Genomic DNA, 13,059 nt, shown 5'->3' with positions numbered 1-13,059 from the left:
AGGCGCCCAATGTGGGACTCAATCCTGGATCCTGGGATCATGCCCTCAGCTAAAGGCATGATCAACCGTTGAGCCACCCAGGCGTCCCTGGAGATGTGAAATTTCGTAAAAACGGGAGCCCTAAGAAGTAGTTTGGGATGTTTTTTAAAAAGCATACAGCTGGGCAGCCAGGGTGGCTCAGTGATTTAGCGCCGCCTTCAGCCAAGGGCGTGATCCTGGAGACCCAGGATCGAGTTCCATGGTGGGCTCCCTTCATGGAGCCTGCTTCTCCCTCTGCCTGTGTCTCTGCCTCTCTCTCCTCTGTTTCTCATGAATAAATAAAATCTTTTAAAAAAATAAAAATAAAAATAAAAAGCATACAGCTCAGGGGTGCCTGGGTGGCTCAGTTGGTTAAGAGTCTGCCTTCAGCTCAGGTCATGATCATGGGGTCCTGTGGTCCTGGGATTAAGCCCACATTCAGCTCCTTCCTCAGTGGGGAACCTGCTTCTCAACACCTGCCCTCCATTCCCCTCCTCCCTAGCACTTGAGTTCTCTCCCAAATAAATAAAATCAAATCTTAAAAAAACCAAACAAACAAACAAACAAAAAACCATACAGTTCATAGGAAAAGGCTGAGAGTAACTGAATCTCTTCCTTAAAAACAGGGATTTTCTTACCCCCCCTCTTAAATAGTATATTAATACTTACCTGTATTACTCCTTTCTCAGATCGTGTATATAAAATGTTTCTAGAATTATCGATTGCAATTTGAACAATAGGATCTAAAAATAAGACAAAAAAAGAGAAAAAAACCTCTAAAGATTAACAGAGTAGCCACTTAAAACAAATTTAAATTGTTAAATCAGAATTTTGCATTTAGGGGCTATCCTCTTGCTTTGTAGGTAAGTCCTACAAGATTTGCATGAGGACAAAGCCAAGAAGCATTGAAATTAGACAATACACGAAAGAGCAGACATCAAATATTGTGACTCCTTAAGAGCTTCACAAAGAAATTACTGTCTTTTTAATGAATTTTAAGCCAAATCGGAACCAAGTTCTAGATTATTTCTTCAACATTTAATTAATGTCTACTATATGTTAGAAACACAGGAAATAATTATACTGAGTGCATTCCTTCAAGAAACTTCCTAGTTAGTTTAGTAAATCACTGTGAAGGGAAAAAAATTAAAATTTCAGTCACATTTTGAGTGTGACTCATATCTTACTAAAGCATTTTTAAATTATTTCACCTGACTAAATCTCTCACTTTTATTAAAAACTCAGATATGTTTATTTTATGTTGAGGATTTGTTCTAGACCATGCAAAACATATATTAGAGGTCTCCCTCTCACACTCACACAGTATTGGTGTAAATGCATACAGCTGTTTTAGGCACATGTTCTGTGATGCTATATTCATAGGAACTTGGGAATAAAACTCATATTGTCTCTTTATTTTATAATCTCTTCTTCCTTTAAGAAACCTATGAGGGGACATCTGGGTGGTTCAGTCAGTTGAGTGTCAGACTCTTGATTTTCGTTTGGATCGTGATCTTGGGATCATGGGATTGAGCCCTGTGTCAGGCTTCACACTCAGCACAGAGTCTGCTTACCTCTCTCCCTCTGCTCCTCCCTTTATTCCTCCCCTGGTCACATTCTCCTTCTCTCAAATAAATAATAACTTAAAAAAAAAAAACCTTTATAAATATATACAAGTGTTATTTAATAAGACAAACTTTCAGTTAAGAGTGAGAATTTCTGAAGAAAATGTCAACAATCTTAAAAAATTGGGACGTCTAGGTGGCTTAGTGGTTGAGCCATCTGCCTTTGGCTCAGGACATAATCCTGGAGTCCCAGGATCAATTCCCACATCGGGCTCCCTACATGGGGCCTGCTTCTCCCTCTGCCTACATCTCTGCCTCTCATGAATAAACAAAGACTTAAAAAAAAAAAGTCTTAAAAAATTTCGTTGTCAGGGACGCCCGGGTGGCTCAGCAACAGAACATCTGTCTTCGGCTCAGGGCATGATCCCGAAATCCCAGGATCGAGTCCCACATCGGGCTTCTTGTGTGGAGCCTGCTTCTTCCTCTGTGTCTCTACCTCTGTCTCTCATGAATGAATGAATGAATGAATAAAAATCTTAAAAAGAAAATTTGGTTGTCAAATTTATTGTTTTCTACTTACCATCTTCTGAGAATGTGAATTGTAGTAATGAAGGAACAAGGAAAGAAAGTGCACTCTTTGAGTGGTTTATTTTCCTGCATCTTTGGCTAAACCAACCTGCTTCTGCCTTAAAAGGAAAAATCAAAAGAAGGAAGACTTGTAAATATAGATACACTTGTCACTACTATTTGGCAACTGCTATATACCCACATGTATAAAAATCCTCAAATCTTAGTCAAATACCCATAATTATAAAGACATACTATTCAGAATTAGTACTTAATTTAATCCTTTAACTAATAATAGAAAATGTTGTTAGCCATAATCAAATCATGGTTTTCAATGAAATCAAGCTTTTTCAAAACCTTATAGTGCTATGTTAATAAAATCATATTTTAATTATCTTAAAAACTCTTTTATTTGAAAGTAGTAAAGCATATAGTAAGTGCGTTTATAAGAGCCCAAAGTACATAAAGGTACTTGTATCATCTTTTCCCATTTTGGCTAAAAAGGAATCTTAACAACAGCAGCCATTGCCACCACAATCTATAGTTTACCTCTCAATGTCTGACTTTTGCCATACAAAACCAATTTTTTTTTTTTTCCCGGTAATGAAAAGTTGCCAAGAGAAACTAGGTAAGAAAGAGGTACAATGTAATATAAAAAAAACACAGGGCATAAAACTACCAAAAAAAAAAAAAGAAAGAAAAAAAAAAACACAGGGCAGCCCCACTGGATCAGTGGTTTAGCACCGCCTTCAGCCCAGGGCCTGATCCTGGAGACCCGGGATCAAGTCCCACATCGGGCTCCCTGCATGGAGCCTGCTTCTCCCTCTGCCTGTGTCTCTGCCTTTTTCTCTTTTAGTGTCTCTCATGAATAAGTAAATAAAAATCTTAAAAAAAAAAAAAAAAAAAAAACAACACAGTTGACCAGGGTTGTAATCCTAACTCTGCCATTAATTAATTAGCTATATGACTCAAGATTATTTATCAGTTTCCTAACACTTACCTTATGAAAAAGCTAATATTACAGTATGCAAAAAACATAAAAAAGAATTTCAGAAAACACACATGATCAATAAATATATGAAAAGATCCTCCCCTCAGCTAGTAATAAAAAAATTTTCCCTCAATCAGATTGGTCAAAATTAGTAAATTTGATAATACCAGTGAAGGGTGGTAGGATATTCATAGAAGGCTGCTAAGCATCTAAAAAACCCTTAAAGGCAATAATGCAAATATTAATTATAATTTTAAACACATATGCTACATAAACCAGCCATTAGAATTCTTAAGTCTCTACACAAAAAAGTATCTATACATGTACACAAAGGGGCCTGCAAAAGAACATTTCCTATAGCATTATTTACAAAGAGGAAAACAAAACCTAGGAATTAAGCAAATGACATACATCCATTTTACAGACAATTATGCAGCAATCAGGAAACATAACACGAATTATGTCAATAAAACATAAGCAATAATCTAAGGAAAAACATACAAACATAATTTGTATATGTGTATATATATAAACACATATGTATAGATATTTATCAGTGTATCATGTCTTAAAAAGACATACTCAGAACTAGGTTTTACTTTTTTTTCTTTAGATTCATTCATTCATTCATTCATTCATGATAGACACACAGAGAGAGAGGCAGAGACACAGCAGGAGGGAGAAGCAGGCCCCATGCAGGGAGCCGACGTGGGACTCGATCCCGGAGCTCCAGGATTGCGCCCCGGACCAAAGGCAGGTGCCAAACCGCTGAGCCACCCAGGGATCCCCCTAGGTTTTACTTCTAAAGAGATTGGACTGGGTTTTATAGATATGGTGTAGTCACAGAAGACTGTGATTTTAACTTTATATTTGAATACTTTCCATAAAAATATATTTATGTGCTTATATAATTAGAAAACAAAAATAAAATCTATCCCTATTTTACTTATCCTTAGGAGGGAAAAAAATGTTTATAAATGCCAGACTTGGGATCCCTGGGTGGCGCAGCGGTTTGGCGCCTGCCTTTGGCCCAGGGCGCGATCTTGGAGACCCGGGATTGAATCCCACGTTGGGCTCCCGGTGCATGGAGCCTGCTTCTCCCTCTGCTTATGTCTCTGCCTCTCTCTTTCTCTGTGTGTGACTATCATAAATAAATAAAAAATTAAAAACAACAACAACAACAACAACAACAAAAAACAAATGCCAGACTTACCTGGTATGCTACTTCATATAAACAGCCATCTTTTCCAGCCAAAAAAATTCTGCCATTATCAGTGGAAGTTATTGTTAAAAGGTAAGTATTATCAGTGGGAAGAGAATATAAAGGATCTGGAAGCAACTGCATTCCACCACACATACTGTCATTAAGAACTCCAGAACCTATTTTTTTTTTTAAAGAAAGAATACATGAATCAGCTTAACAGCTTTTTTAAAGTTTGAGAGAATTACTGCATTATCTTCAGAATTGGTATTTTCTACTGAATTCCGGGTATGTCGATACCCAAAAGCTTCTATAACATAATACTTTTAAATTACTGTATAAAAAGTCTGATACAATTTATTTAAGTTAAATAGAACCTACAATATATTTACATATAAAAAATACATAATATATATAACATTGTACATCATCATCAAAAAACTATCCCAAATTATTAGATTTTGGAAAAGAGCCTAAGTATGTGATAGTAATAATCATTAAATTGAGCCACTGAAATTCAACATTTCACTCAAAACAGAGAGACTGCCAGGATGCAAAAGAAACCATTGAATGTACTAGTAATAAATTGAGAGCTTCTTATATTAAAGGAAAGAATAATGTATATTTCAGTGTTCCATATGTTAAAATGACAATTGAAAAACTAGAAACAAAGGAAAGCATTAATAGAAAAACTCACTAATGTCAATCATTTCTCTTCTACTACCCCTTTATACTATACATTTAAGGAGTGTACATTAATATGATAAATGTATTCAAAATAGTCGTTTGTTTTTTTTTTAATAATTTGCTTGATAGACCTAGTAACCTGATAGATATCACACTCATAGGGAAATACTATTTTCGATGAGCAAATAGTCTGAAAAGTTAACTCAAAAGAAAAAAATTAGCTTTTAATTATACTAAATTGGCTAATATATTTTTATTTTAAAAACACCACATGTAGTTTCCTATACCTGTTTGTAAATTAGCATAGCTAAGTCCAAGGATCACTATATCCACAGGGGTTGCCAAAACCAGGAGATGTCGTACATGAGGTTGAAAAATGCCTATGATAAAGCAGACAGGAATTAGGGATTATTCCAAAAACATCCATTTCCACTATTTAAGCATTAACAGACTAATGTTTTACCATTAAACTAGTGATTAAACACGGGACACCTGGATGGCTCAGCAGTTAAGTGTCTGCCTTCAGCCCAGGGTGTGATCCTGGAGTCCCAGGATTGAGCCCCACATCAGGCTCCCTGCATGGAGCTTGCTTCTCTCTCTGCCTATGTCTCTGCCTCTCTTTCTCTGTGTCTTTCATGAATAAAAAAACAAAAAAAAACAAAAAAAAAACTAATTATTAAACAGTCTATGTAGCAGGCATTTGGCTGGCTCAGTTGGTAGAGCATGCAACTCTTGACCTTAGGGTCATGAGATCAAGCCCCATGTTGGGCTTGGAGCCTACTTAAAAAAAAAAAAAAAAGTTAAATAACATATGAAAAGCCTCAACTCAATTTAATTTTGTTTTTGTTTTGTTTTTTAATACATTTTACTTTAAGATTCTATTTATTTATTCATGAGAGACACAGAGATAGAGAGGCAGAGACATAGGCAGAAGGAGAGGCAGGCTTCATGCAGGGAGCCTGATGTGGGAATCGATCCCAGAACTCCACGATCACGCCCTGAGCCAAAGGCAGATGCTCAACCGCTGAGCCACTCAGGCGTCCCCCCTCAATTTAATTTTGATGTTAAAATATTACTATCTATGATCATTTAAATAAGTAAGCAATAAAAAAGAACCATCTTAGAAAAGAAACACTTCAGTATTTAATACCATTTAAAATCAGCATTACATTATAAAACATACAACCTTCCATTTGTATACTACACTGAGAGCAGTATAATTCACAGTACCCAAAAGATGGAAGCAACTCAAGTGTCCACCAACAGATGAATGAACAAAATGTGAACACACAATGCAGTATTATCCAGTGTTAAAAAAGGATGAGATACTGACACTACAACTGGAATGAATCTTAAGAACATTTTAAGTGAGGGGCACCTGGGTGGCTCAACTGGTTGAACATCTCATCTTGATTTTGGGTCAGGTCAGACTCTCAGGGTGGTGAGATCAAACTCCGGGTTGGGATCAGTGAAGAGTCTGAGGTTTCCCCCTCCCCTCAGCCGTTTCCCCTACTCATGTACATGCACACACACTTAAAAGAAAAAAGAACATCATGGGACACCTGGGTGGCTCAATCTGTTAAGTGTCTACCTTCAGCTCAGGTCATGATCCCAGGGTCCTGGGATCAGAGCCCCACATTGGGATCCCTGCTCTGTGGGCAGCCTGTTTCTCCCTCCCTCTCTGCCTGCTGCTCCCCTGCTTGTGCTTGCTCTCTCTCAAATAAATAACATCTTAAAAAAAAAAAAAAAGTAAGTGAAACAAACCAGTCACAAAGAGATAAATTCCACTTATATCAGGTACATAAAGTAGTCAAATTCACAGAAACAGAAATGAATTTATGTTAAATGAGTTTCCCAGATGAATTTATGTATCAAAAACAGGTAATTTATAGTCTCAGAACATTACCAAGTACACAATTTTTTTTTGTTAGTTCGTGCTAAAGTACTGTTTATTTTTTTGGTATTAACATTAAAAACTGTACAGTGGCATGAGATTCTATGTATAATTATCACTGTCATGTTACGATATCCAAAAATAGTGTCTTACTGATAGGAATAAAGGAAAATATATTTTATGTCACAATTATGGACATTTTTTCCTGTATATACCCTTAGCCTACTTAAGGGTATTAATTAAATGTCATAGAAGAAAGAACAACAAAACTTTTACTTTCACTGATTAAACATCAAGGGGCACAAAAGCCATTTTTGTGTATCAAGGTTCAAGCCAGTAAAGCTGAAGAAACAGATTTTCTACCTAATGAACTCAAAATATAATTGATATTCCATAAGTTGATTTAAAAAGCTTGAACTATATAAAAACTTAGATTTTCCTTAATAAAAGCCTCATCTCATGCTTGCTTCAGCAGCACATATACTAAAATTAGAATATAGAGATTAGCATGCCCCCCAGCACTAGGATGACATGCAAATTCGTGAAGTGCTCCATATAATAAAAATAATAAAAACCTTATCTCTAAGTACTCAGTCACCAGCCTATGCCAAAAAAGTCATCTTTGATTACACAAACTTTAATGAAGTTAGACTTTTACAGATGGCGGAGTCAGTTTATGGCTTTGAGTAAAGGGAAATAAGTAAAGCATATCTTGCCAAGTGATGGGATCTTTTCTAAAATCTCTCATCATTTATACAAGTATTTTGCAAAAGGAAATGGTAGAAATGGAAGCCATCTCAGGATGGCTTCAGGATGCAACAAGGTTAAATGATCGACATTTCTCACTTTTGTCAGCTCTCACTTCTATAAAAGTGTACATCTTATTAGTACCTTTTAGAAATTAACATAAGTTATATAGGTCTTTGGAACAGTTTAAAGTTTCACTGCTGGGCAGCCCGGGTGGCTCAGCAGTTTAGTGCCACCTTCGGCCCAGGGCCTGATCCTGGAGACCCGGGATTGAGTCCCACGTCGGGCTCCCTGTGTGGAGCCCGCTTCTCCCTCTGCCTGTGGCTCTGCCTCTCTCTCCCTCTTTCTCTCTCTAGGTCTATCGTGACTAAATAAAATCTTAAAAAAACAAAACAAAAAAAAAAAACCTCCATGCCCGGCACAGAGCTGGCTGGACTCCAACGCTGGATGGATCTCACCTCTGAGACCATGACCTGAGCCAATATCAAGAGTCAGACACTTAACTGAATGAGCCACCTAGGTGCCCTGATTATGAAATAGTTCTGACTTTGTCATATCCGTCAGATCCCAGGACTCCAGGATCAGGCCCTGGGCCAAAGGCAGGCGCTAAACCTCTGAGCCACCCAGGGATCCCTGGGCATGGAACTTGCTTTGGATTCTCTCTCCCTAAGCCCCTCCGCCCCCCACTCGCACACTCTCTCAAAAAAAAGGTTTCATTATAAAAGACCACATATTTATTGTCCTATCAAATACTATGTCATAATTTTAAATTTGCACTGAAGTTTACAGTTGGGTAGAACAAAATTTTACTATTTGTTTTAGATAGACAATTTATATTTACTAAAATGCCCAGCAGGAATAGCTCTCGACTTATTATGAATAAACTTTTAGATACTTTTGTAAAAGAGATTTATTTAGGGGCGCCTGGGTGGCTCAGTCAGTTGAGCATCTATTTGCCTTTGGCTCAGGGTCCTGGGATTGAGCCCAGCATCAGGCTCCCCACGGAGCAGGGAGCCTACTTCTCCCTTCCCCTCTACTCCCCCTACTTGTGCTCTTTGTCAAATAAATAAAATCTTAAATAAAAAGGGGGTTTATTTATTTATGTTGAGAGAAAGTAAACACGCTCTTGAGAGCAAACATGAGCAAGCAAGGGGCAGGAGCAGAGGGAGAAGAAGAGAGTCTTTTTTTTTTTTAAAGATTTATTTATTCATGAGAGACACAGAGAGGGGCAGAGACACAGGCAGAGAGAGAATCAGGCTCCATGCAGGGACCCTGACATGGGACTCGATCCTAGAACTCCAGGATTATGCCCTGAGCCAAAGGCAGACGCTCAACCGCTAAGCCACCCAGGCGTCCCGAGAAGAAAGAGTCTTAATCAGACTCTATACTGAATGTGGAGCCCCATGTGGGCTCAATCTCAGGACCTTGAGATCATGACGTGAGCCAAAACAGAGTCGGATGCCTAAATGACTGCACCACCCAGGTGCCTCTATGAATAATCTTAAAAATAAAATAAAATAAAGTGAATAAACTATTAAACATTCCTAATCACTTTATATATTTCTAATTAGAACTCAGAAGTAAATTTCAATAAAAATTTCAACTACTTAAAATTTGTTATTCAGTCCTAAACCATTTTTTAAAAATTTTTATTTATTTATTCATGAGAGACACACAGAAACAGGGAGAGAGGCGGAGACACAAGCAGAGGGAGAAGCAGGCTCCATGTCAGGAGCCCGACCTGGGACTCAATCCCGGGACTCCAGGATCAGCCCCTGGGCTGAAGGTGGTGCTAAACCATTGAGCCACTTGGGCTGCGCAGTGCTAAACCATTTTAAGTCTATGTATATACATATATAAATTAATCATTACATTTTTATTTCTTACCAGCTTTTGGTTTCACAAGCCCCACGGCAAGAATAGTTTCACTAAGTCCATCAAAATAGGCGAGATCTCCTCTGTTAATAAAAAAGCAACGTGTTACATGTATAAAGAAAACAAAGTTTTTATCTTAAAATATTCTTTAATATTACAGTATGTAATGAAAACTAAACCAGCAAACAAAATTGTTTCAGTTCCAAGGTCCAGACACACAGGCCTGTCTAAGGTTAATAAGCATAAACCAGGAAAACAGGAAATGCTGCCCTCCATCCCAAACTTCCTCCCAGGCAAGTTGCAAGGCTCAAATAACAGCAATTCTATTGTTGGGGCAAGATCCTCTAAGAACAGACTCACAGGGAAAGTATATGGCTGAGGGTAGAACAGAAACATTAAGAAAAAAACCTCCAGTATCTCAATCTGTATCCTAAGTGCAAAGTAATTCTACAGGAATTTGAAACCTGTGGTCCACTGAGGGTAATCACAGCAATAGCAAAATCAAACTCAGCTCATTTCCTGACTTGGAAAAAGTTAACTTTCCCTATAATAAAGGCCTACCTGCTAAGCCCTAGCAAAAGAAGAGACATACCCATTTCTAAGGATAAATACTATTTACTGCAGTACCCACTGTTCTACAAGATATCCAGCTTTCAAAAATCACGAGACACAGAAAGCAGGGGAAAAAAAGCCTGTCAAGAAACAAATCAACAGAAATAGAATCAGCTATGAGCCAGATGTCTGAAATACAAGACAAGAAATTTAAAATAAATATGATTAACATAGCATAGGCACTAATGGAAAAGGTGGACAATATAAATAAACAGATAAGGAATTTTAGCAGAGAGGAGAAAATTATAAGAAATAGGTGAAAATGTTAGAAATAAAAAGCACAGTAAAGGACGAATGTCTTATAAGAACTTAAGTAGACCTGACATAGCTAACAAAAGAACCCATGATCCTGAAGCCGGATCAACAGAAATTGTCCAAATTGAAACAAAAAGAAAAAAAAAGAATAGAACAGAGGATCCAAAAATCTGTTGAAGACCATCAATCTAACAAAAGTAAAAAAAATCTCAGAAGAGAGGAGGAGAGAATGGGGCAGAACAAATATTTGAAGGTAATCACTGAAAAATTTCCAAATACAATGAAAAGACATCAAACCAAAGATGCAAAAAAAGAGAACACCAACCAGTATAAACATCAAGAAAAAAAAAAATATGATCCAGATTTTTTTTTGGAGAAAACTTCTGGTTGTCCCGAAAAGGGCCAAAGCAAACAGAAAGAAAACACCTCAATGACCACTTATGTGGACCAGGTGTCCCAGTTTCCCATGTTGTGATAACTGGCATATGTTGCAGAAACTAAGACCAATACTGGGGAAGTTAGGGGTTACAGAACCATGAATTGAACGAGATTGTGCTTCTGTTATCCAGGTGGAATTAGGATATATAACAGAAAGCTAATAAAATAACTGAAACGAAGCCTGAGGTTTTTGCAGCATTGAACTTGTGAATTAGAGATTTATACCCAAGACTTGTGCCTTGATTTTTTTCCAATAAGCACATTGTTCAGATGATTTATCTTTAAATGATCTAGTCTGAACACAGTAAGGTTGGATTGTGTATGTTGCATGTGAACAGGAACTATACTTAGCACATTTAATGCTGTTCCTAGCACAAAACAGCATCTGATACATGAGAAACTCAATACTTTATTACATGGATGTTAGGTATTAATGGAAATATAAAAATTTTCATTAAAGTGAAAACCCTTTTTAAGGAAATTATCCTTATGTTTATCTATTACATAATTTTTTTGCATTTGGTTGTCTTAAATTTGTCCTAAATGAATAGGTTTTATTCCTTAATATCAAAATGACATTACAACAATACAACAAACTATGGTTCAGAGTATATGAACAATCACAACCATATATCACCGCTATTAAGACTATGTAACAATTCAGCCTAACTAGAACTATGAAAAGTTCTAACTGAAAAAAATCAGTGAACAAAAATGGTTTCCTTTAAACTACAAGTTCAAGTTCTCATTTAGTGTCGCTTCAACTCAATGATACTGTGTGTGTCCCTAATAGGTGTCTTAAATACCCAAGGGTAAGAGTAACAACGACCTGGGCCTTCCTCCCATTATCCCACTCATCACCTAAATTACGACAGAGAACTGGTACTAAGCCAAAATTTATTTTCAGAAAGCCAGGTGAGATTACCAGATTAATAAATTTTATTTTAGCAAGAATGTCTTGGACTTTCAGACTATTATATATATTCAAATTATACATAAGTCAAGCTCGCAAACCAAAACTATTTAGTCACTTCAATAGTCAAAAAAAGTCAAACCATCTCTCAAATAACTGGTAGGCTATCTTATTGGAAGATAAGAGCTTGGTAACCAAACCCCTGCTACTCAGACTGGCATCATCACTGGCATTGTTACAAATGCAGACTGTTTTTCTTTTTTAAGGTTTTATTTATTTATTCATGAGAGACACAGAAAGACAGGCAGAGACACAGGCAGAGGGAGAAGCAGGCTCCATGCAGGGAACCAGATGCAAGGACTCAATCCCGGGACCCTAGGGTCACTCACACCCTGAGCCAAAGGCAGACGCTCAAACACTGAGCCACCCGGGCATCCCATAAATGTACTCTTTTTTTTTGTTTTGTTTTTTTGTTGCAGACTCTTGAGGCTCACTCAGAGCTCCATAATAGAATCCACATTTTTTTTTTTTAAGATTTTATTTATTCATGAGACACAGAGAGAGAGAGAGAGAGAGAGAGAGAGAGAGAGAGAGGGGCAGAGATACAGGCAGGGAGAGAAGCAGGCTCCACGCAGGGAGCCTGACATGGGATTCGATCCCGGATCTCCAGGATCGGGCTGGGCTGAAGGCGGCACTAAACCCCTGAGCCACACGGGCTGCCCCAGAATCCACATTTTAATTTCATCCCCGGGGGACTGGTAATGTAGACTGAGGAGCACTAACCCAGTTATTAGACAAATAAAAGATAAAACTAGGCAGCTTCTAAGTAGAACACTAGCTGCAATTAAGATAATCTAAATTCTAATCATGCTACAGCAAACCAGTGTTAAATACATACCCATCTTCATAGTTCCACATGAATATATCACTGTCAATTGTGAGCCAAGCTCTGCTGATAGGAGGGAACACACCCATCATGCAGTTACACTGCATATCTGAAGTAATGTGGATGTAAGGTAAAAAGATTTCAATCTTTCTTAAATTTGTTACGAAAGATTTTGGTTTAAAATTTATGATAAAAAAAATCATAAAACAAGAAATAAAAACAAAACAAAACAAAACAAAAAAAAGAAATCATGACCTAATCACTCTTTAATAGAAAGAGTAAATAAAATTTCTAATGATTTTTAATGAAAGACATAGCTTATGACAGAAATAAGTCTGCAATTTATAATTTCTAAATAATGCCATCTGACCACCTGAAATGTATTCTAAAGGACAAATGTAATGTTTTTA

At 37.1% G+C, this 13,059-nt stretch overlaps 1 protein-coding gene and 1 pseudogene across 1 annotated transcript in view; one reads left to right on the top strand and one right to left on the bottom strand.

Moving 5' to 3' along the window:
* Positions 1-13,059, bottom strand: part of NUP155 (nucleoporin 155) — a 68,453-nt gene that overhangs the window by 49,438 nt on the left and 5,956 nt on the right. The window contains exons 3-8 of the mRNA XM_072824834.1: positions 12,662-12,758; positions 9,558-9,628; positions 5,317-5,409; positions 4,355-4,521; positions 2,164-2,269; positions 688-761 (exon numbers count right to left, since the gene is read on the bottom strand). Coding sequence (XP_072680935.1) covers positions 688-761; positions 2,164-2,269; positions 4,355-4,521; positions 5,317-5,409; positions 9,558-9,628; positions 12,662-12,758 — 608 coding nt within the window. The remainder of the gene's footprint in view (positions 1-687; positions 762-2,163; positions 2,270-4,354; positions 4,522-5,316; positions 5,410-9,557; positions 9,629-12,661; positions 12,759-13,059) is intronic.
* Positions 7,387-7,484, top strand: LOC140632792 (U6 spliceosomal RNA; annotated as a pseudogene).

This window comes from Canis lupus, chromosome 4 (assembly GCF_048164855.1).
Source record: "Canis lupus baileyi chromosome 4, mCanLup2.hap1, whole genome shotgun sequence".
Taxonomy (NCBI): Eukaryota; Metazoa; Chordata; class Mammalia; order Carnivora; family Canidae; genus Canis; species Canis lupus.
The sequence above is the reverse complement of the archived record's forward strand: the minus strand, read 5'-3'. Positions and strand labels throughout refer to the sequence as shown.